Source organism: Vanacampus margaritifer, chromosome 1 (assembly GCF_051991255.1).
Source record: "Vanacampus margaritifer isolate UIUO_Vmar chromosome 1, RoL_Vmar_1.0, whole genome shotgun sequence".
Lineage (NCBI taxonomy): Eukaryota > Metazoa > Chordata > Actinopteri > Syngnathiformes > Syngnathidae > Vanacampus > Vanacampus margaritifer.
This window is the reverse complement of record NC_135432.1, coordinates 37,098,512-37,123,116: the sequence shown is the minus strand read 5'-3', so window position 1 is coordinate 37,123,116 and position 24,605 is coordinate 37,098,512. Positions and strand designations below refer to the sequence as shown.

At 41.0% G+C, this 24,605-nt stretch overlaps 2 protein-coding genes across 9 annotated transcripts; both read right to left on the bottom strand.

Annotated features, from left to right (window-relative positions):
- Nucleotides 1–998: 998 nt before the first annotated feature.
- Nucleotides 999–14,572, bottom strand: inavaa (innate immunity activator a). 7 transcript variants are annotated; one of them, XM_077575042.1, is made up of 10 exons: nucleotides 14,471–14,572; nucleotides 8,260–8,340; nucleotides 7,907–8,040; nucleotides 6,414–6,536; nucleotides 5,219–5,453; nucleotides 5,079–5,132; nucleotides 3,897–4,062; nucleotides 3,610–3,759; nucleotides 2,013–2,640; nucleotides 999–1,814 (listed from the first exon to the last, which is right to left on the bottom strand). In XM_077575042.1, the coding sequence occupies exons 2-10, from the start codon at nucleotides 8,321–8,323 to the stop codon at nucleotides 1,722–1,724; spliced, it is 1,647 nt and encodes a 548-aa protein (XP_077431168.1). In that variant the 5' UTR covers nucleotides 8,324–8,340; nucleotides 14,471–14,572; the 3' UTR covers nucleotides 999–1,721. The 7 variants fall into 7 exon arrangements, with proteins under 7 accessions (XP_077431168.1, XP_077431211.1, XP_077431184.1 ...); XM_077575085.1 differs by having other exon boundaries at nucleotides 3,610–3,756; XM_077575058.1 differs by lacking the exon at nucleotides 14,471–14,572 and adding an exon at nucleotides 13,698–13,869.
- A 998-nt stretch (nucleotides 14,573–15,570) lies between these two features.
- LOC144056448 (protein FAM107B) lies at nucleotides 15,571–24,493 on the bottom strand. Of its 2 annotated transcripts, XM_077573284.1 has the most exons (6): nucleotides 24,306–24,493; nucleotides 23,077–23,286; nucleotides 20,850–20,877; nucleotides 19,726–19,867; nucleotides 19,507–19,651; nucleotides 15,571–16,052 (listed from the first exon to the last, which is right to left on the bottom strand). In XM_077573284.1, exons 2-6 carry the CDS (start codon nucleotides 23,125–23,127, stop codon nucleotides 15,951–15,953), a joined length of 468 nt encoding a protein of 155 aa, XP_077429410.1. In that variant the 5' UTR covers nucleotides 23,128–23,286; nucleotides 24,306–24,493; the 3' UTR covers nucleotides 15,571–15,950. The 2 variants fall into 2 exon arrangements, with proteins under 2 accessions (XP_077429410.1, XP_077429419.1); XM_077573293.1 differs by lacking the exons at nucleotides 23,077–23,286; nucleotides 24,306–24,493 and adding an exon at nucleotides 21,765–23,035.
- Nucleotides 24,494–24,605: the final 112 nt, after the last annotated feature.

The following is a 24,605-nucleotide window of genomic DNA, read 5'->3' as shown; positions in this document are numbered from 1 at the left end:
CCCTCCCGAGCACTCAGCAAGTGACAAATCTGGTTGTTCTGCTCACTTGGGTTATGTGTCTTCAGAAGTTATTTTTTCTCTTGCCAAAATCCACAAAAAGACAAAACAGAATTGTAAAGAAAAAGAAAGTGAAAACAAGAATTGTGATTGACACACCTGAGAAGATGGAGTTGGAAAAGGCTCACAAAGAAAAAAAGTCTGAACAGAAAAATCAAAAGAATGAAAGAAGAAAAGGCCTCTAAAACCTGTAAATCAAATTTGTATTGAATTTGTCTTCCTTTTAGATAGCATTGTCGTTTGTAAGATTAAAATAATCATTTTTTACTTCAGTTATCAATGGCACAATTTACCCCACTGAATTCTGACTAATGGCGCAACCTACCCTGCACTGAGGGCAAGTTGTGCCACAAAACCACTTTTTTTTTCTTCCAAAAGCTATATTTTTCAAACAGTTTATTGAAGATCCAAAGTGATTGCTCCCAGGGATGCACAACACCCTAAACTATATGAACATATTTTAGTTGGAGGCATTCCTATAATCTCCTTGCGTATAAGACGCTTTAAGTAAAAATTGGCACTACTTACCCCACCCTCCCCTACCATACACATTCTGCGCCAGTGAATGTGTCCTAACTCGAAATTTGATTTCAACAAGTAAAAATAGTGACCCAAATAATTGAGCAAGAGTAAAAAAGGACTTGGTACTGTGATATAAACTGAAAGCAAACACGTCACACGACTGAAACTCTTAACATGCTCACAACATCCATTTCGGACAGTTTTTCTCTCCTGAAACAAGTCATGCAGCCTCCCCCTGCACTGCATTCCCAGGACATGTCATGTCAAGCCAACGGGTACCCGTCACTGTGCAGTAACTGTGGTGGGTTTCGCAGTGGCTCATTTGCGTCAGACACAACCACACTTTGACCGAGTTCCAGCAGAATGTAACAAGTGGATGTGTGCTGCAGTTTTTTATTTTGTACAATTTGTGTGTTTGGACCCAAGAATGTCAGAGACCTTTCATTAAGTAAATGGCAATGGTTGTTTTTTTTAATTATATATATATATATATATTTTACAATGCAGTACTATAACTTTGTCTCTTCTTTAAATACTTCTATGCAAACTCTTTGCTTAGTTAGTTTCTTTCAAGGTATGCAGAGATAGAAAACATCCATAATGTTAGTTATGTTAATATTATGTTACTATGAATATTAAAACATTTTTTTTTACAATCATCAGGTTAGTAATAACATTCTGAAAGAACAACAGTTATCAATGCGCAGTTAAAGGCAGTTAAAGGTGAGGAACAATTCATCTTTCAATTCAACGTGCTCTGTGTTAAATGTTAACATTGTGTTACACACAACCAATGTGTTTACGTCAAACCTGTAGGGGTCTATGGCATGAGTAACAACTTTCAATAAGTTGATAAATAGACTAATTATGTTCCTGGCTGAAATTTTATGTGCAAAATATATGAGTTCTGCATAAAACACTGAAAATAATCTACTAAAAAAAGCATTTGTAAATAAATACCTTATATTAAGTTTTAAATTATAACTGAGGGAGAGGTATGCTCATCTGGGGATAGACGCTTGCCGTATACATTATCATCTCAAGAGTCCAAAGACTTAATAAATACAGACTTAAATAGGAATGATAGAAAAGGGCAACATTGATCATACTAAGACTAAAACGTGCTATTCCATCAACGTGGGCTACACCTGGCTCACAATCTCATGGTCCTGTGCCACAAACCACTGGACCGGGGTCCCGTCGGCAGCTCTCTGGAGAACCAAATGACCTGAAGCCTGCCGGAAAACACAAAGGAATAGGAACATTTAACCAGCGATATATAAAATGACATTATGCACTAGTATTATGACTTGAAAACATTTATAAATAATTAAGCCCCATGAAAAGTAATTCTTCTACTGTGTGTGATGACCATTACGCCTGCGCATTGACATTCAAGTGCAAGTCTTGCAGCTGGATACCGGTGTACCAACCTGAGGAAACGGAGGCATGTGCAGTAAAGCGGCACTTTTGACTCCCAGGGGACTTTGCAGCTCCTCACAGCCCGGCACAGAGTTGTGGCTCTGATTGCGCTGGTGCCAGGACCTGAGCTCCTCCGACACCACCTCTCTCGGCATGATGTGGACGGTGTGATTAGGGTACTCCTTCAGCGAGGGCGTCCGCACCACCCTTGTGTAAGGAGGCGGGAGCTTGGGCGTCTTCCTGGCAGAAGCCGTGTCTTCCTGCCAAGGTCTTTGCTGAGGGCTGCATTGGCTCACGGGCGGCGAGGACACTAAGCGCTTGCCTGAGTCCTGAGGAGAGAGAGGCTGTGTGTTCCCGCAACCTGGCAACACCTTCTTGGGCGCCGCCAAATGGAAGCCGTACGGTGGAGGGCAAAGCTTGGGGATCTCCGTGGGCGTGTCCAGGGCTGGTGCGTACGAGGAGGCGGAGTGCTCGGAGCTGCTATCCTCCGAGCATGACTGGTACGGCCGCAGCGGGGAGGAATCCGGGGAGAGCACCAGGAAGTCGGCGGCACAGCGGCGCTGTGGCAGGCGGGTTCGCGCTCTGAGGGACTCCGAAATGAGGCACTCTTTGTCAGCATACGGCTTACTCTTGGGAAATCTGTAAATGGTTAATAATTCTGTCACAAAATACTGAGATCAACTAGTCCTATCTACTGTAGTGCCACAGGTGGATGTAAAGTATGCCGAAATTATTCTATCCATATTTTGAGGAAAGAACGTTGCATAGCTCTTATTAAGAAGACATCTGGAAATTAGGGCTGGGCGATGATGGACAAAAACAATAATCACAATTATTTTGGTTGCTATTCAAATAATTAATAAACACGATTATTAACTAATTAAAATATAAAAAAAATAATCTAACAAAGTAAAATAAAAAATGTATATTTAAAAGATAAAAATAAAAAACAAACAAAAAATACCGGCTGCTCCTGCTGTGTGCGTATTGGCCTCTTAGGGGCAGTATGGTGCCGTGCATGCATTGAGTACACAGAAAAAGAATAAAAGAAAAAATTGCAATTGAGCTTATCTGTTTTTTCACAGAGTAGGAAGAATATTTGCCTGTCAATGGTTTGTTACAGTAACTGGTAGCAATAGCACTAGCGATGTTTCTAAAACGAATCATATTTTGTATTTAAATATACAATGGTTTATTACAGTGACTGCTAGCATTAGCGCTAGCAATGCTTCTAAAACAAAAATATATCTTGTATTTAAATATACAATGTATATAATTTTTTGTTGTTGTGTTTAGTTTTACAGTAGGCTGAACAACAATAACCTCAGCAACACATTACATTCTAGGTACATTGTCATCACAGGAACTTTCAAACACACACCGCACCATTCGGCACGTTAATTGTTTTTCTTCGACTAAAATGTTTTTATGATCATGAGAAGCCAAAATTGAAATTACTATTAAATTTCGATTAATTGTCCAGCCCTACTGGAGACTGTGTTAAATTGTGAAAATGTCTCTCTCACTTTTTGGAAGATATCTACCGATAACTCTTATAAAGTCGTGTGCACTTTTGTTTTTGTGCCGCGCATGTTTTGTCATGTGTACCTGAAGGACTGGGAATATTGTCTGCGCACATGCAGCTCTGGCGTGGAGGGGGCACTCGAAGAGTGATTGTGCCGCAGCGCAGAGTTCTTAATGAATTGTGAGAGAGGAATTCTGTTGGCATCTGCCGAGACCTGCGTTACAGCCGTACTGCTGGGTGCAGATGACAAAACATATAACAGTAATATATAGAAATAGATATAATAATAATAATAATAATAGAAATACTGACACAAGGAGGGTCACGATCGTGTTCCCTTTCGTGAAAGGGCAAAATTGACAACTCTCACCTGGAGCTGCTGCCGCCAGCAGGCAGAGGTTTTGCCACCTTGTGATAAGGCTGGTCTAGACTGGACTCCTTCCAGGGAGAATTCTGGATCGGCGAGCGCTCGTAGTCAATCATGGATGTCTGCAGGTTGGATACTGGAGCAGAGACAGGGCCAAGCGAGTCCACATCTGTGCATGGACAACACTAAGTTGTCAGCATTTGGTGCGATAAATGAGATATAAAGTATATTTTGTCTTTTTTTGTAATTTTTTTTTTTGCCTTTTTGTGACTTTTTGAGAATGGACGAGGGTCTTTTTTCTTTTAGAAAAGACAGTGGTCGTGTTCAAATAGTGTTTCAGTGTCATAATAGCTGAAGATGATGGCCAGTTGTCACATGGATGACTGAGCAGCCAAGCATTGTGCAGACAGTTATCATTTTTACTTTGACAGGGTTCAACTTCCTGTTCCATTCCTTTTCCAAAGGGCTTGATAGAACTCTCAGCTGTTAGGATTAAAGAGCAGGTTTTTGTGAATAAATAACTTTAATTTGGATCTCCTGTGACTTGTGTGGTGCATTTGAGTCTATTTGTTTGTCATGTTTGCCAAAAGAAGCACTTGGTGATGATGTAGACTGTTACGTTAGCTGCTTGTGCTAACCAGTGATTGGACTGGTCACTTGTCACCAAAAGATAGTTTAGTTTTACATGGCACGCCAACAATGGTCGATTTCCTTATCATGCCTCATCATCACTTTCATCATTAAAAGGTAGAGGTGTGTTTTGAACAGAATAATATTAGACTGGTTAACATTTTATAGTTGTATGACATTTAATAGAACACATTGTATTGGTAAAGCAATGCTTTGACAGTTTCACTTGAATCTGAGCATTTCTGTCTCAGTGCAGAATTAATGAATCAGATCTCATATGGTTCTGCGCAGAGGTGGCAAATCCAGGTCCAGAAAGTAAAAACCCTGCCACAGTTTGGCTTTAGCCTATGATGCTTGCTAGCTAGCTAACTAGCTCCCTAAAAGGTAAACAGGCACAATGGGAGTTAGCTAGGAAGCTAGCTCAGCTAGCACCTGGGGCTAAAGCCGAACTGTGGCAGTGTTTTTACTTTCTGGACCTGGATTTACTACCTCTGTCAAGTGTACAGTGTGGACATCTCAATCCAGTCACTAAAATTAAAATTGGTCTTCTCTTACCTTCATCCAGGGCCACCACATCAGACAGTGAGCTGTCATCAGACGTGTTCAAATCTGCATATGGAATTCAAATGAAAAAACACAAGTTGAAGTTATTGCAGAACCACATTTGGTGTGAGGGGGGCAGAAGCGTTCCTCACCTTTGCTCTTAGTGGCGGTGTCGCCAATGCACGGAGAGCTGCACTCGCTCCTGATCCTACACCGGAACACGGCCTCCTGCAGCTCTCGCACCTTTTTCTCCTCGCGCTTGCACTGCTGCACGCGGCTCTTCTTCTGAGCCTTGCTGAGCTTCTCCTCCAGTGAGAGTTTGCGCGCCGCCTCGTAAATCTGCCGCTGGAGAGCCAACTCCGTCTCTAGGCCGTGCAACTCCGAGTCCTGTGGTCAAGACAGTCGGTTGTAGCAGGAGATACATGGTGGGACACAGGTGCATCCCAACAATTTTGGAATTTGGAAACTGAAGATGTCTATAGCAACTGCATGTATACAAATGAATACGTGTACACCATTAGCCATGAATTTGAACAAGTCAAGTCAGCTCAGTGCTTAGAGCAATTGCCTGCCACCATGGAGACCCTGGGTTCAAACCCTGCTTGGACCATATTTTAGTACATTTGATGAATCGATACTGACTACCAGATCAGGAAATGGATTGCTTCTTCGACAAAAAATGTAGACAAGCACAATCATAACAATTTTAATCGTCCAAATTACACTATAAAAACAGTAATGGATGTTTAAATGTTGTTGGAAGTCGCTTTTGCACTGCTCTAGTTTACTTTTCGATCTGCAGTAATATTCAAACGAGTTTGACAAGAAAGGGGAAGTCAACAAAAGCATTTTTGGGGGACAATAATATGTTGTATGTCTAGATATGGTATTATGGTTAATATTGCGTTAGTGGAATATGAGTTAAGCAGCAAAATCCAGCCATTTTATCCATCTCAGGGGGCGGCCATTTTGCCACTTGCGGTCAACTGAAGATGACATCAATGCTGCTCAGATAACCTCAGGGAACAACCAATCACAGCACAGCTTCAGAAAACAGGTCAGGTGTGATTGGGCGTTGCCTGAGCAACATTGATGTCAATCGACAGCAAAGGGCAAAATGGCCGCTCCCTGAGATACGGCTAGGCTTTGCTTCATAACTCATATTCCACAAATGTTATATTAATCATTATTATTGTCAAGAAATGTTTAAGGTTGACTTCCACTTTAAAGCTAAAAGCATTTCGCTAGCCAGGTTGTCCCGAGCCAGCGGCTGAGCTCTTTATGGAGTATGTGTGTGGATAGAGTGCAAAGCATTTGAACTAAAATGAATGTATTATTGTTCCATACCTCTTTCTGCAGATAGATTAGACCTTCATCTAACTTAAAGGATGCACCGATCCTCCTCCTGACCTGTGGAGGGTCCTCATCAGGCATGAGAGGATAGTCTGAGGGCAATTTACCAGTCAGCTCCTGTGCAGGAAAAATAGTAATAAGTTTAATTTGATCTAAAGTGGAGTGATCAATACAATGCATTGGGAATAGGAAGTGACACCTGTAAATGGCAAATACATTCATAGTAACATACGCAACAATTTTCTTTTTGAAAATTCCCAACGAGCGGTCTGTGGTATACTAGTGAGCCAAGAGAAATCATCAGGAGTGTCGCGGGAAATTATGCAATTTTACTTTATTGGTACAAAACTTACTCTTCATTAATTACAAATGTATCTCTGTTTGGCTATCTATGCCAGCGATATATAGTGGCAGACAGAACAATTAAATGTGCTTCCATTAGATGGAAGAAAGTACAATAAACCATATCCATCTGTTGCCATTTATACAGAACAGAACATGGCTTAAGTCAGTTTATATGTAAAGGGGACAAAATCATTATTTAAGTACTGTATTCATACAAGGGGTGTCAAAATTAGTGTGTTATTTTTTAGTTAATTTAATGTTCCTTTAACGCCACTAATTGTTTAACGGCTGATTAATGACCGCCACTTACTTGGAAATCCTGTACTGGGGGGATTCTAGTCGCAATGCAGCAGACATGTCCATGTCAAAATTTAGCAGCAATTAATTTAACAATAATGCATATATTTGTGGAGACTGGGGTCAAGTTGTATTTTACAATTTTAAAAATTTGCCGAATTTCACAAGTTACTTCATGTTAAAGATTAGATAGCTAGGAAAAGAAAAATGCACTGAGCTGTCACCAACATCTTACAAAAGCGATTATGCCATCTAGTGGCAGACAAATGGCCTCAACATAAATCAATATCACACTTGTTTTTTACAGTACAGTTCATCTTTCTAATTTTAACTAAATTTTATGAATTATTATGAAATTACTGTATCAATGACTAAAAGATGCAACCATATTTCTATTAGTTAATCTTTTCCTATTTTTATGTTAACAAGAGTATGAAAACTTAAGAAAAAAAATGTATTGTACATTTCATTGCACATTTAGAACATATACAATTTGCGATTAATTGTGAGTTAACTATTACATATAAATAAATAATAAATAAAAATAACAAATAAATAAATAAATATGATGTTGTGCATGTAAAAACCAACTGAGCGTGTGTCTTTAATATCATATCTAACCCTAACCCTTCGTGAGTCCTCTTAGAATTCCACACAGAAGTCCAACACTCTCAAACAGTCCTGAAATGCTCTCACACACACGTCTGAAACTTTCTCACGCTTCTGCTTCAGTTAAGCTACTCGCACGCTGTTGGGCAGTGATTAGCGCGGTGAACTACTGTCAACCAAAAGTTCCAATATGTTATGTAATAAATCCTTTCGGTTGTGCGAGTAGTATTACTCACGGCCTCTCGAATGCATAGCTTCCTGAGCTCCAGCAAGCAGAGCTCCAGACGCCCCTCCAGAGATTGGTGCTTGAGTTTGAGGGCTCTGGTGTGCGTACTTGGATCCTTGATGGGCGATGTGGGGCTCTCTGGACCTGATCAGCAAACAAAGAAACATCATCAACATCTGTCACACAGTTGAACACCGTCCATTATGGGATGCTGGAAACTTATTCCCCATAAGGAATAATATAACCCCAAATATGCACTTTGGCTTGTGCGTAATTTTTGGCATTAGTCGGGTTAAACCCCCCGCCCCCCCAAAAAAGTACTGAGCACTGTCATTCCATCAGTGGCTGTCCGGCGCAACTCACCAGAGTGCACGATGATCCCACTGTCAGTGTCACTGATCTCCTCTTTGCTCTCAATAGCTGTCATCTTGACTCAGGAACTCTCTGTAACACAAAGTAAGGTTAAATATCATTTACATCGAGCTCAGCACATTATTCTAACCTTATAATAAAATGCTTTAAAATACCTTAATCATAGTTATGGTGGTGGTGGTGGGGGTCAGTTTTTAATCTGGATTTACACTTGGGGCTGACTTCACTTCTGTTGGCAGTTTATTCCATTTGTGTGCAGTCTAGAGGTGGCAAATCCAGGTCCAGAAAGCAAAACCCTGCCACAGTTTGGCTTTAGCCTCTGATGCTAGCTAGCTAGCACCTGGGGGCTAAAGCCTAACTGTGGCAAGGTTTTTACTTTCTGGACCTGGATTTGCCACCTCTGATGCATAACAGCTAAATGTTGATTCACCATGTTTGCTTTGAACTCCACTAATTGACCAGTCTCCTGGCATCAGACCCTACTGTGTTTATATTCAATTAGCTTTTCCTTAATGTTTTCAGGGTCTAAACTATTCAGTGATTTATAGACCAGTAGCAGAATTTTTAAATCTATTCTACAGCTGACTGAGAGCCAGTCTAAAGCCTTTAGGACTGTTCTGATCTCTTTGTTTTGGTCAGAACACAAGCTGCAGCTGTTTGATGCTCTTTTGAGAGAGTCCAGTCAGTAGACCGTTTGTTACAATAATCCAGTCTGCTGGCGATAAAAGCATGGATAAGCTTCTCCTGGTCTGCTTAGAGCAGGCAGTTTTCATGTTTTCAGCTAGTGATATAGTTGATACAATATGACTGCTAAAAGTCAAATCAGATCAATCAGCACAGCCAGTTTCTGGACTTGGGACGAGCTTATTCACAAACGTGCATACGAACAAATTTGCCAAATGTGCGAAGAAAAAAGGTTTAGGTCTAGTTTAGACCTTCCAACATGAAATTGAAATCTAGCCAGTTCTTTCTTCCTCACATCTTCATTCATGCTGGCCTTCTGTTTTACGTAACAAAAGTGAGCAAAGAGTGTCTTTTCACACAAGGCAGGCAGCCCCCTGCACCGTCTTTCTCCCTCCCACGCTCCATCACAAAAGAAGCACACCCCTACGGGGTGACTTGGCACATGTGCTGGGTTAATCCCCATTGCGCTGTCATGGCGACGGCACACGGCTGACCAAAGGAGCGTGTCGCCATGAGGCGCTGTTTCAAAAGTTTCAGAGCCCGAAAAAGAAAGCAGATGGCTGCACAAATGACCCCCACCTCCTTCCCCCCACCGCACCTTGTCTCATGCTCTGCACCTGTTGTTCCTGCACACCCCTCCCTCTGCTGCCTATTCAACCAGTGTCCACCAAACCCTCTGGGGGGCTTTGAAGTGGAAGAATGTCTCAATGCTGGGCTAGTCCATGCTGCACCACGTCAGAATGAGGACTGCTGTGACACGCTCACAAAGAGGCGAGCGCTAGTCACGTTTATGGTCCGCTCTCTTCTTATTTTGTGACCCCAATCCGAACAAACGTCTGACAACAAACAAGACACCGCGTTGATGAGATAACAACAGCAAAGAGAGGAAAATTATGACAATTAGAAGAACAAGAGGCACTGAATGGGCCCTTGCAACCCTGTATGAATCCCCGAAAGGATCAAACTGATGCCATGCTCCGCCCATATTTGATGGAATTAGCAATTTAGCGTCACCCATCTGTCTAGAATGCCTGCTTCCCACTGGGGCTCCTTTGGACGAGTTTCCTAGTAGGAGTATGTGTTTCAAATGAGATCATGAGGTGCATCAACGTACAGTACAATATATATGTAGCATAAAAGCTACTCAACAAAACTGATTTGCTCACATATATACTGACTTGCCGCATTGGATGAGCACATAATTTCTGATACATATTATTTATATATGATGTGTGACAATGTGTATTGCTGCTGGTAACGCTGTGAATTTCTCCACTGTGGGATAAATAAAGGTGTATCTTTTTAGTTTCTGCCTCATACTGCACTTAAAGTTGTGTTCCTAAATCCTAAACGACTATATTAGACATTTTGAATAGATTTTTAAAATGTAATTTACTGGGAAAAAGCATTTTACAAAATAAATGCACTTAATCCTAAACAGCTATATTAGATTTTTTTTTTTTAATGGAAAAAGCGTTTTACAAAATAAATGAAGACAAAGTACTTTTTACTTTTTTTTTTTTTTTTTGCTGATCCGTAAAACGATCCGATCTATGACTGACTTTTGTGATCCGTTGCACCACTACTGCTTTAACAATAAGTGTAGGGATGCACAATAATGCTATTTTCAACGGATACCGATAAACCAATAATTTAGAAAGTGCCAATGTCGATAACCGATAAGTCAGCAGATAATTATTTGCGGTCAGGCCTCCTGCCTCTTCTCTATGAGCCCTGCCCCTTTTTTCTTCCCCTGTGTGTATGTGCTGCTTGTCAAGGTGACAACTGGTAACTCATTTTGAAATAAAAATGCAACAAAAAACTGCGAGGGTCACATTTTGGAGAGACACAGTAAAGAAAGCCCACACTGGCGACTGCCATGTCGCCATGATGCATCTTCTGTCAACACAAGGTTGCACGCATTATGACGTCACAAATATGCAACACTAAAATAGGCGAAGTAGGGCACAACTTGAGCGACAACCACTAGAGATAGACCAACGTGGAATGTCTATTATTATTGGCGGATTTCTTTATTATCTGGTATTATCTGTGTGACGTTGAATTGGCCGATAACTACCGATAATTATTGGCCACCGACATTATCGTGCATCCCTAAATAAGTGAAACATTCTCGGCTTTGATTGATTGACATTTGACAAGAAAAAGTGACTGTGCTTCAGGCTGATATGCAAAACACAACATAGAAGAAAACTGTGGCAAAAATAGCCCCACAAGAGAGACCGCCTTTATCCTGCTTTATTTGAGGTCAATTCATTTATTCAGCATCTCACATGTTTGCTAGTTTGCCCTCGGAACAGCCTGATCACAAGGGTTGGCATTACAGGAACTAACATGATTAGAGGATGTGCTTTGCTCGCCTCCTCCTTGTGATAGTATCATGACAGCAAAACAGGAAGTAAACAGCAAAGATGCGAACGGAGGCATTTGCTTCCTCTGTGTTTGGAGATGGCTATCTGGGCCCTTTTTCTGACGGGATCAGGAAGACACACAGTATATGTATTAGGTTATGATGATGTATTCCATATACAGGTCCCAGCTATTCAACACGGCAACTCATGTGCAATGAGTAGCTGCCGGTCACACAATGAGGCACAGGCAGCCTGACTCGGTAAAACAACAATACAACAAAAGGCCTTGTGTCCATCCAGCGGCTTCAATATCCTGCTGAGGGTGCGATATGTGCTGACAACACAGGCGGGAATCCAGCTCGGGAAGCAAAATAATGTGGGACTTGCCCGCTTGCATCCCATAACTCTTTCTGTGGTTATGTTTGGAAGTGGAGTGGGTGGATTTTGTGGAGGGGCTGAGGGCCGGGGGGTCGGGTGGGGTTGGGGGGGAAGTTACTTTTTGGGAGCTGAGATGTTGCTACATTTTATTGTGCTGTTGAGGCAATAGCTACTTTAAGACAGCTTCTGTCAGTACAGACTCAGAGGGATGCATTTCACGGTTTTCCACACGCAACTCAGCGGATAATTTGGTTGCCTGATTACACATAACTATACCACTAATACCAACAATTGGTTTTATAGTATAAGAAATATGTGTTGAAAATAATTCACAGCTCCTTTCCTGGCTTTTTGCTATTCACCTCTGTTCACCCCGCCCAAGCGACCCTAGAAAAAGTGATATTGCAATATGGCGGGTGGTGAGAAAGGGGCTTTCGCCTATTTGTGTTCCTCCCGCCACTCCGTATCCTTTCTTGGCTGTGTGGGGCAGAGGAAACTTCTATCCATCAACCATTCCTAAGCCACACCCAGAAGGTCACAATAGATATTTGGTTCCACTTGCATAGATTTTGCTATGTTTAAAGCTGTCATTTAACATTCAGTCTCATTAAAAAAATGCAACAATACAATAATTATTCTATCTACTATAGACAGTATTTTGTCACACTGAGTAGAGTATTGTCGCATCCTGTTTGTACAGTATGTGTTACTGCTCCGTATTTTAATGTAGGAGTTATTTGAAGGTTTTACTGTAATTACTGCTAATTTGCTACTGTACATTGTTTAATTCCCTTTTGTTTTATTTGTTAATTTAACCCCCAAAAACAACTAGTATTGATAACTAAATAGCTTGATACAAGCACATTTTGCATCTTATTTAAAGAACTGTCCAATTTTAATTTATCATAGTTGCGTCTGGAACATATCTCCAGCAATGAACTTTGTTCCAAATTAAACAATATATTTGTCTTATCTATAACATACTGATGTTAATTAACTAAAGTTAAATGCAAACATGAAGCTTAGTTACAGTACTATATGTGGTGCTAGCATGCTTTTCCAGCTAAGCTAACAAGGCTAGCTAATTGCTTCTGATTGTAAGGTTTATACTGTGTGGGCATATTTCTTTTTAAAGACCAATTTTAATTCACAAACCTAACATGTCATTGAGCTTTTAAAGTTTTGTAATGAAACATTAAATGTTGTCTGTGCAGTTTGGTACTTTGCTTTCAGAAAACTCATTTGAAGTAAAAAAAAAAAAAATTTAAAAAGTACATATGAGATTGCAAATGACATAACTGATAGTGATAACCGTCATACCCATCCTTGCAGCCCACCTGACCGTGAAAAGTTACATACGCGGAAGGGAGTGTTTATGGTGAGATTATAAACGGGGATTCACTGTCTCCCAGATCCCCCCCCACACACACACCCACCCTTTCCCCACGAGTCTTGGGAACTGCGATCGCCTGGAATGTCGCCACCGCTGCGCTCGTTACCACTGCGGTCGGCCCTGGAATTACCAAGTTAGACTGGCCTCAGCTCACCGAAAGGAAACGGTGAGGGATGCCTGAAATCAAGCCGAGGCCTGCTGGAAACCAGCAATTAAAACTTTCCACGGAATGCTGATGCGATGGAAGAAAACCAAATGACTTTTCAGCATGCCTAAGTCCGAAGTCAAACCGAGCATCAAGGTGGGGGAGCGACAGACAAGAGAAATGGAGTGTTTGGTTACAACTTTCCTTGTGTTCACACAATGTGGAAGAAAGCTGAAACAAATTTGAGTTGTGTATGTGTGTGTGTGTGTGTGTGTGTGTGTGTTCAAAGGCTAGATTGCATTAGTTGCATTGCCAGATATCAATCTGAAGAAATTCACACCTTGGAGACTGTGTGGCTTCAACATGAAACTATTCTAGCCAGCATTCATGGCCTCGTCCTGGTCATGCACGGGGCTTGTTTACCAGCAGAGACAATGCAAAGGGTAATCAGCACCACCTGAGCTGAGTGCAGTCCATATGCTGAGCAGAACAGGCCACAGGGAAGAGATGCCCCATTGTTCTCCTCAGGCAGTGGATGGTGACACCTCATCCCATTGAGTCATCCTTTCAGAACGGACCAACAGGATGTAGATGCAGCTTTTGACCAGGGGTGAAATCTAATTGGGGGATATGGGGTGGATGGGGGACGTGTTGTCTTTAACACCGCAAGTCTGTCAACATGTGGACTGTGACGTTGATTCTGTTGCTGTGGGCACAAACAAGTGTCACAGTGGCGTTTATATGGCAAAAGACTCTATTTACAATACACATCAGCCCATTTTGCCCACTTTGAGTCTGAGAGGTCACATTTGTGAATGACAGGTCTTGAATTTGGTTTGTGTCTTTTAAATCATTATTAACATGACACTTCCAAGGCTGTATAAAGAGAAACAATAAAGTGCTATTGGTGGAAAGTCTCTATTCAGGATACAGCGCATCATAGTCCACTGGAGATGTCTATGTCTCTAATGGATGTTAAGAACTATCATCACATATCAATACTTTAACCATTGAGCAGATATAAATTATTTGTTCTGTATTGTATTTCCATATTTACATACTGTATGTTTAAAACTATTTTCTAACATTGAAAGTATCATTGAAAATGTGTAATATTATATTCTGTTGTCTTTTCCAGTGACACAATATAGCATGTACATGCATTAACTTCACTAGACTACTTGTACGAATGCTGATGTTCTACCACTACCAGATCCAAAGTTTACTTACAGTTTGCGTTGGTCTTCACGCGCTCATTGCTGGTGGATTAGCTGCGAGACTTTCTCCATAAGGGTCGCGGTCAATTGTGAGAGCAGAGCCGCTTAGGCTCGCTCTTCCAGTCCGCTCGAAATTTCCGTTTGAAGGGGGAGGAGCGCTTTGGCTTGATCAAACTAACCCGTTTAATTCGAAGTGACTATGCTATTTAGCCAATCTTGTACATTCTTGAACAATTATAGTCCACAAACAAACGTACTTGTCTTCGTGTTTACAAAATAACGGTACAGGAATTGTTGTATTGATTGTGCCTTGACCCCTCTTTGGCCTGTTTGAATGGTTCAGTCTGACTCTGCTGATTTCAGACACGCTTTAGCTTTTTGACTCATTCACGCGACTCGCGGTGACGCTTGACTGGCAAGCTTATTTGATCTTTGCTTGCGTTTTCCTATTCATGTAAATGTACTTAGTTGTAAACGTTGCCTCTTATACAATTGTTTGGGGGGGGGGGGGGGGGCACTATTATTGTAATACACTTTGTCCATTAATTCAATAAATTAAGAATTACAATTCTATTTTTCAATATTTAATTTTGATAAGAATTGATAAAGTAGATTTACAAGTACGTAGTTTACAAAATCCATCAAACACTGTAAAAATATATATTTAATTTCAGCATATAGACGTAAAACTGTGGACAGACAAAATCTGGATTTTAAATTAAGAAATAGATTTTAAATCTTAAAAAAAATATTTAGAATATCAACCTTTATTAACATGGTCATTATTAGCTTGTGTTTTAAAAACAACAACAACTTAAACATACGTACATCTCAAATGGACCAATATAAGTCAGTGGCATTTGCCCTTATTTAGCCAAAATGTCTCCAGTGCATTAACCGGACCCTTGGGTATTCTCGGGCCTGTGTGTGATGAAAAGCCTCCTCCAGATGGTCTGCTTTCTCTTCTCAGTTTGTGAAGGAATGAAAAGATCAGCTCATTAAACAAAGAGTCATATCCATGTGAAAGAGAGGTGCGGGTCCTCGGGGAGAAGAGCCACATGCAAATCGATCGCCAAACCATTTGAATGGTGTCCAATAAAACATGAGCGAGTCTGTGTTCGCCATACACTTTATTTTCACTGCACTCTGTGAACAGCAAAAGTTGTGACAGAAACCGCTCATTTTGTAACACTGACGTTAGTTTGTTTAGATGTTCCAAAACATCCTGAAAATGTCTCATGGGAGAGATGTAGCCCGCCTGCAGCTTCTTAGTAGCTGATTTGGGTTAGGCTTCAATAACATCATGACAGTACAAAAAAAAAACACTCACTCAGCAGACACAAGACAACTGCAAAGAATACTTGAACGTACGGTAAAATGAGTGCCGGATTGTGTTTCTTGGAATAAGTGACTTACTGTTCAAAGTCGGACACAAGACACAATTTGAAACCCAGCGAATAACATGCAGTAATGGGGGTTTATTGGCGGGGACCTCACTGCTCGAACATCTGCGTGCGTCTCAGGTTGTCCTTCACGCGAACAAACTCTGGTATCTTCTGCTGGTTCTCCTTCTGCCGGATCTCTTCCTGTTCATACTGCAAAAGTTCAACAGAAACGTAGTTTAGTCCCTCTCCCAACGCAACATGACTATTACATTAAACAGACTATGTTGTAATGGTCACACTTAAAAGTTAATTAACATCCCTGGCACAAACTTTTTTTAAATGGCGCTCTTACTTGGTGAAATGAAGCTCTCCGCCCATTGAAAAGCAAGTTTGAAATAACACGTCCACTTTGTTTCACCTTATGATTGTGTGTTACTTTGAGTTTAACTTTCACATAAAATCTCAGTGAAATATATTTATGTTTGTGGTCGTACTGTGCCAAAATGTTGAAAAACTCAAGGGGGATGAATACTTTTGCAAGGTGCAGATACTTTTACAGCTTAATGGTGCGCAAAGTGTACCTGTGGTGGTCAGAATGAGAAATAAATATGGGTTATGGTTATGATTTGGTGTCTCACTCAATCGTAAACTAATGGGTGCGAGCGATGGGTGCGAGCGACGGCCTGTCAATGACGTGATGTCACATCCGCTCCAAACAAGGCGACGACTATTAAAATTAAAGAGCCAAACTACTTTGGCAAATACAAGACTAGACACGACAATGGGAACAAAAAATATTTGTCAAACTATATGCTCCGTTTCCCCATCAATACCTCGAAATATTGCTCAGGAGGTACACTTTAATGAGGAAAACGCTTTTGCCCATAGACTGTTTTCTCACAGTCCCGTTTGCACCCTCTTGGTCCAAGCTCGTGTTCTGATCATTTCATCTTTCTCTTCCTAACTGCCATTGTTTTGCCATTGTGTTATTGGCAATCCAGCATTAAGGGCCTATTTTTTTTTTTACTTTTCACTTTCATATTGTGGACACCTTCCAAGAAAATAGCAAGTTCCAAGTGGATGGTGAAAAATGACTAATGACTAAGAAGAATGGACAGAAAATATTAACATTATATAATAATATTCTTTACAATTTTGTTCCATGTACTACCATAGTCTTAACACGGCATTCTGACTAATGTTGTGTTTGTGCAATATGAATCAAGCAGCAAAATCCACTTCAGAAAACAGGTGAGCCATGATTGGTTGTTACCTGAGTCCTGAGCAACTGTGATGTCATATTTAGTCGAGAGCCAGTGGCAAAACGTCCGCCCCGAAATGCAAAAAACAAGTGGGATTTGCTGCTTAACTCATATTCCACAATACAATATTACTCAGAATAATGTGTTTAGACTAGTGGGGGTGCATAAAATGTATTAGCCTATTATACACCTGACTTCTTCTTATGATGAGTAAAGTGATGGTCACAATTAGCCTGGCAAGCCAAAACCACTTTCTTTCTGCAAGAAAGAAATGGGTCTGGACTGTGGCTCGGCTTGGTTTGAACTGATCTTTGCAATCAGATTTATTTATTTGCTCTGATGTACTCTTCATAAGCAATGTCACTCTTCTGCAGCAGAACTCCATCCTCATAACATTCAAAATGGCCCATCATTAAACTCAGTTTTATATGACCAGTAACACATAGTCATTAAAACCCCAGCAGCTGATGGTACTGGAAGCATCTATTTCCAAAGAAGACATGTCGCCTTCCACAAGTTCCACAAGTCAAATTCACCCTAGAAGAATGTTGGTCCATTTTATGACCTTTTTTTTTGACAGTAGTTTTAAGGGTGTACTTACTTCTGTGTTGTCACTGCTTGTGGAGTTATTTGCATGCAATTTAGGTATGTGCACATGAGGGCTGTTTCATGAATGTAAACACAGTTGTATGTGATATGTGAACTTGAAATCCGATGTAAACATTACATTGGAATTGGGCATTTAGGCCTGTAGTGTAAGTTCATCCTGTGACCGGTCCTGCAGTGAGTAGTCATCCAATTAAAAACGTTGCTCAGCGTTGCAGATCCGGCCATCTCATAGTTTCTACCCCTATACTACCCGTCAGTTTTATTATTCCAATTTTATTTTGCAAAGTTCCTGTGGTGTGAAGACACCAGGTTCTTAAAGGGGAAGTCAACCCCCCAAAATTTCTTGACAATATGTTCTATGCAGCCCCACTAGTCTAAATATGGAATTCTGGTTAACATTGCGTTAGTGTAATATGAGTTATGAAGCAAAATCCAGCCGTTTTTTATCCATCTCAGGGGGCGGCCGTTTTGCCATTTGCTGTTGAGTGAAAATGACATAATAGTTGCTTAGGTCTCAGGTAACAACCAATTACAGCTTCAGAAAACAGGTGAGCTGCGATTAGTCGTTGCCTAAGCAACTATGATGTCATCTTTAGTCGACAGCAAGTAGCAAAATGGCCGCGTCCCGGAGATGGATAAAAACGGCTGGATTTTGCTGCTTAACTCATATTCCACAAATGTAATATCAATCAGAATGTCATGTTTAGACTAGTGAGGTCACATATAACAAAATTATTGTCAAGAAATATTTAAGGTCGACTTCCTCATTAATAGGCCATACACTCAGACCCTTGAATCTTGGAAACAAACAAAAAAAATATTTTCCTTCAACCTCTCTGGATAATGGGCGCCATTTAATCACCCCCCCCCACCCCTTACAATAATAATAAACACATTCTTCTTCTTTTTTAAAAGTGCAATATTTCCAAAAGTAAAAGGGTCCTATTTTCGTTCCCAGTGCAAGTCTAGTGCCAAATGCAGCCTAACTGTCTGCATGAGTGGAGTTTTCTTTCTTTGGGTATTTCCGTAGACAGGCGTTATAGGTTGGCCGACTCCTGGCCAATGATAGTGGAATCCCTCATTAGCATTAAAATTAAGGCGGTCTAGAGCGCATGTCGTGCTTGAAATTGCGGAAGCAAATTGACTCTCGCTGGGCTCGGAGAGATGAAATTGGCGTGTGCAAAGTGTGTTTATACAGACAAACTGCAAGATCAACCCTTGCATAATGTGGTCGGTTGTGCTTGTGACGAGGAGAATTGGAGAATGCTTGCACCTTGCAAGTTTACTGATCAAAATTGGATGCTCTCCGCTTATCACAGTTCCAGCCAGACGTCTGTGAAAAGTGTAATCGGTCACCCAAGCACATTATTCTGGTGTTAAACGCGTGAGCCGTGTCAATCTTAGGTTAGCTTGAAGATTTAGGGACGATTCAAATCAAGCTTAGCAATTAGCATGACTTCTTGGTCTTTCCTCGTCATTCCTTTGGGAGAACAATACTTGTCAGAAGTGTAGCTTATTCGCCGCCATTAAAGCAATGACCTAGGAGCGACTCCGCAACATGTTTAGCCGCAGCAATAACTAGCCGAAGCTGGTTGCTAGCTAGCGGTTTACTGTAAAAGTCCACCAAAATTGGACTCGGAAATCACTCCGCCACCCCCTCTACTATTGGAGATTGGTTGGTTCCGCAGCACATACGCAATGAATACGTTTGCTGATGAGACGTTGCTAAGTGTGGTGAGAAAAGGCCTAAGGGGAGTGTTTTTGTATAATTTTTTCTCTGATGCATTCCCGACCTCTCGCAGCTTCTGCTGTCTCTTGCGGAGCTCCGTCTCCAGGTCCGAAGGCCGCTGCTGAGCCATCTGCTGCTCCCTGTGTAGCTCCAGTCGCCGTTGCTCCAGCACTCGCTTCAGTTCCGGCTTCTCCTCCAGCACAAGGCCCCTGCAGGTAGAGTCACAGCTGGGCACAAATTGCGACAGCAACTGGTCACGCTTGGCCTTGCCTTGCGTACGTACCGCTTGTGACTGAGCAGCAGCTCCCGGTGCAAGTTCTGGTAGCTTGGCGCCTCCACAGAAGAGCCGTTGAGTTTCCGGGGATGAGTATCACTGCTGCCGTCCAATGTGCACATGAGTGTCTGCGTGGGACTGAGTGACGCGTCTGAAAAAGTTCAACATGTTTGTATCACTTCATGGACCACATTTACACCCTTCAACTTTAAAATCAAAACACATTTGACGAACATTTTTGCATAACGACAGCTGTCAAACGCTTTAAAAAAAATCTGATTAATCACATCTTAGAATTTTGATTAATCAGTTAATTAAAAAGGCTTTTTATCAAAAAAATGTTGCCCGCCACATTTGAAGAGCACCTGTTATGTGTTAATTATTTCTACATTTATTGTTATGAGGACGTCTTCAAAAATTTTTGATCCACTGCACACTCTCTCATCCTCCCCTTTTGCTAATCAGTTAACTACTTGCATAATTTAAAATGGGGAAAAAAAAGACTCCAATATGTTGACATGAACAAATGAATGTCATACGCAAACATTTACTAAATGCTTTACTTTAACACGTGTTTATTGCTGAAACACAACTTGTGCTACCTTTATCATCATACCATCCGCTGTCGAGCTAATACATGATTAATGTGATAATTTTTTTGTGATTAAACAATGAGTTAACGTTGTAACATTGATAGCACTAATATCAACATACAGTGAGCAGCCACACAAAATTAATATTACTCCAAAAATTATTTTGTTCGAATTAAGCCTCTTCAGTTATTTACTTTAAAATAAATAAATGAATACAAAATTAAACCGGCAACACATTTGGGAAAAAAAATCCATCACTATCAATGTGACGACAAGATAATTCTAATTATTCATCAAAAAGAGACAAAAACGTGGGGTTTTTTGATAAAAGTTATGGAGGGTTTATGTCCCCCATCTATTGTGATAATTTAATTATGAATTTATCAAGATCTGCAAATTTGAACTTATTTTTGTTATCCTGTTAAAACAATTACTTGGCGCAGTCTGTTTAACTTATGCTAATTAAGTCTGTGCTCAACTGATGGCATGAAAAGCAGAATAATCTTTAAAATTTGCCTTGGAAAAAGGTGTCTTCTGTACCTTTTTGGTGATGTCCATATTTGCTTTTCTGTGAAGGAAGAGTGTAAGAAAAAAAGTTAGATAAAAACATTCATCTTTCTTACCAGAAAAAACTGAGAGGATGGACTATAAACAGGGTTGGGGATTCCAGGTTCAGAAAGTTAAAAGCCACAGGTGCTTCTACTCAACTGGCAGGTAAACGAGATTGTCTCCACCTGTTGAGTAGAAGAACCTGTGGCTTAAGCCAAACAGTTTTAGGGTTTCTACTTTCTGGACCCGGATTCCCCAACCCTGCGTATAAATGACGTGACTATGCCGGCTTGACTGCTTTAACACTTGCATGCAAAACAAGAGTGATGTAACATCTCTGCTGGATAGTCCGAAGACTTGGAGAACGGTCCATAAAGGATGCAAGTGCAGTTAACTTCTCACAACTCATCTCATTGGGTAAAAAGTGTACAGAGGGGTTGGCGTGGCACATTGTGAGCCGGGCGGAAGCCTTGGCACTCTGATTCTCGGCTACAGAAGCGCCAGAGATGTGCAACGTCACCTCTCTGGCAGGGAAGGAGCCTGAGTTGATGAGAGAAGTCGAAAGGTTCCGACTACATAAAGACATCTTGGGCCCTGGAACCATAACTTCTTGGAGGGGCCTGAACTCTCTTCCACTAGAGTTTCCTACATTGACAGCTTTTGAAGCAGGTGTGGGCAAAACTTAGCCATTTGCATCCGTCACTATTATTAAGGTCCCACGCGATTACTGCATCACTATCTGTTACACTGATCCACTTCCAATCTCTGCTTCCAAGTAAAATGTAAGAATCCTCATTAAAAAGCAGTAGCAATAACAATGTGACCTGATTGGGTCAATGATTGTGTGATGCTTTGACCACCAAAAACCCAAACCCAAAATGTGAGTAAGAAAATGCAACCACTCACTTTGTTTGCATCGGACTCTTCCATGGTATAGAGGGCGGAGCTTGTCTCTTTTGGTCCAGTCTATTTTTTTTTCCTCTTTTAGTCCATTGTGGAAAAAAGCAAAACAAAACAATGCCACCTCCTCACATCACGTCTGCTGTCTGATTCTTCACAGCGCATTGACTCAGGCGTATTGTTGTTGACGTGGAACTTAAGTGTCACCTTGCCGGCCGCGGTAGTAGACGCTCCAATCTGATTACGCCATTCAAGATGACCTCACGGCCCACATGCGGCAAAGGATACTGGATTAGTTAATTGGCGTGGACGCAAATGCAGCTTAAATCCAATATAGCACAGCACTATTACCAGTACACTGCTCTGTTATAGAGTCCATTAATGGACGGCAAGGAACTCAAACAACTTATAGGAAAAACCTAAAATGTCTGAAAAATTTGGAGCTATGTTACAGAGTATAGTGTCTCAGAATTATTTTCAACTGACTTTCGGCAGAATAACTGTGCAATCCTACAGTGTGACATTTAACTTTAATCCAGATATATACTGTACTTTAACATACCAGCCAGCATCAAATGACTGCACCCACGAGGCCCTGCGCGCCACTGGGCAACATGGGTCCTTCTACACATGGGCTCACCATCTGTGGGAGGGGCCAAGGAGGTCGGGTGCATATGCAAGTACCCGGGAGATGAAAGCAAGGTCCGGATCACAAATCTTTTTCAGGTTCTGAAGAACTGATGTTATTAATTGTCAATGAAGATTGAGAAGATTTGATTCGGGTTTTTTTTTTTATAACTTGAACTTCTTTTTAGTGGAATACTTGATGTGGCCAAGACACACACAGACCTAATCTCCAGCGCCGCCCACATAAATTGAGTTTGAGATCCATTGGTCGGTGCATGACATCGGCAAAAAAAACTTCAAGATCTCCCCTTGCAGATGATGTGATGTGGGCAATTTGCTCATCGGTATAAAGATGTTTGCAAAACACTCCAACTCCTACTCGCTTAGGAGGCGTGCACAAGTAAATGAGCACCCGGGAAGCTAGCTAGGGAGCTTGCTAGCTAGCACCTGGGGCTAACGGCAAACTGTGGCAGGGTTTTTACTTTCTGGACTTGGATTTGCCACCTCTGCAGAGTCTGTACAGTAATAAAGATTTCATGATTAATGAGTTCATTACAAATATATTGATCTAAGTAGGACATTTAGTTGTAAAGGTTGACAAAATCAAAGCTACAAGGAATTGAGGTCCAACTTTGAGGTATCACTGTATAATGTAGCTGTTACAGTGAAGCCATAGACAGATGGTGCCCACCTTTGACATTGCATCAGGTGTCCGCCAGGGTGACTTGGAGTCCCTCAACATGACTGTTGCCTCAATGACAACCAGCGAAGCAGCAGCATGTGCGCGTGTCTAGCCAAGGTCAGCTGTACATGGACAGTGAGATCCACAAATCCGTCCAGCCTTGTTCGCTCTTATCCAGAGTTCCACAGGTTTATTTCCAGATTGTTCAGGTCTGAGTACCTGCATACAAGACATCTAAATAACTTTGACTGTACACTTACAGTACATGTTAACAATTTCCTCCTACAACAGCCTCAATATAGAGAGTGAAATTGTACCCAAATTGTTTGGTTGAAGTCACAGAGACTCTTTGTCACATATAGTACACTTGTAGACACACCTCAGGTGCATTTTTTCAAAATCAAATAAGATGTTTGTCATTTATTTTGTGAGATATTAATATAACCGATTTGTATATATTTTTTTGCTATTTGTGGGAGATAGGGGCCAAGCCCTACCCTTGGGATGAGCTGGCAAAAGTAGTCACATACTATCTGAGGCACCTTTCAAAAATCTCACAATTATTAATTATTAACTCCAAGGGACCACTAATGGTTATAATAGTGTTGAAATAATTAATGAAATGAAATAGGCAGGGTCCTCGAGGGTGCTTGGAAGTTCGCCCAACCAGTTTATATGTGTTTTCTGGATTGGGCTTTTGACTGTGTCGTACTGTCCTTCTGGTTGTCCTTGTAGGGAGTGTTTCCCGAGTACTCCCTGATATAGGTTGCACCGTCTGTGTGTTATTATTATTATTATTATTATTATTATTATTATTATTATTATTATTATTATTATTATTACTATTATTATTATTATTATTATTATCCATCCATTTTCTTAACCGCTTGTCCTCACAAGGGTCGAGTTTCCATTGCTTATACTTCTTTATTTTCTTTTTTTTAACTTAAGAATCAGTACTTCTATTTGTAGAGACTGTGAATACTTCTGACACATCTTCCACCACGACTGCTAGTGGAAGAAGGACGTTCCAAAACATCCTCAGACAGACTTGTAGGAGTTGTTTTTGAACCCCCCCCTACACACCCCCTGATTTGTAGGAGTAGGCTCATTGGTAACAGCACTAACCTGTCCCTGGCTGACTAGCTAACAGCCAAACACTGTTGATAAATTACTATCACAAGAATGATAAGATTATTTGACTTGACCAGTAACGTTATTATAATGAGCTAACCAACCTTAATTCAGGACGGAAACAGTCATACTTTGAAGGTCGTCATGCCACGAGACAGGGCGCTTGAAAGAATCTAATGCTTAATACACTTGTTTGATCTAAATATAGCGTCCTCTCCTGGATAGAGTCTATACTGGTTTCAGTATCCTTGCATTGTCCTGAGCTTCTCCGAAACTCCTATACTCCAGAACTGACTTAATTTGACCTTTCTGTTGTTGAAGTATCTCCATGGTTACCAGCCCAGTCTGACGTAAGACGACACGAGCTACGCTAGCGTGGTAATTTGACAAAGATTCAAATGTTT

Bases quoted from the DNA above. Each gene is read 5' to 3' on its own strand.
- inavaa (XM_077575042.1), bottom strand. From the start codon at position 8,323: ATGACAGCTATTGAGAGCAAAGAGGAGATCAGTGACACTGACAGTGGG. The intron at 8,041-8,259 runs GTGAGTTGCGCC...TTTGCTGATCAG, and splicing joins TGGGATCATCGTGCACTCTG to GTCCAGAGAGCCCCACATCG. The intron at 3,760-3,896 runs GTGAGAGTTGTC...ATCTGCACCCAG, and splicing joins GCTGGCGGCAGCAGCTCCAG to CAGTACGGCTGTAACGCAGG.
- LOC144056448 (XM_077573284.1), bottom strand. From the start codon at position 23,127: ATGTTGAGGGACTCCAAGTCACCCTGGCGGACACCTGATGCAATGTCA. The intron at 19,652-19,725 runs GTACGTACGCAA...CTCTACCTGCAG, and splicing joins CTGCTGCTCAGTCACAAGCG to GGGCCTTGTGCTGGAGGAGA. The intron at 16,053-19,506 runs GTCGGGAATGCA...GAACTTTTGCAG, and splicing joins GACAGCAGAAGCTGCGAGAG to TATGAACAGGAAGAGATCCG.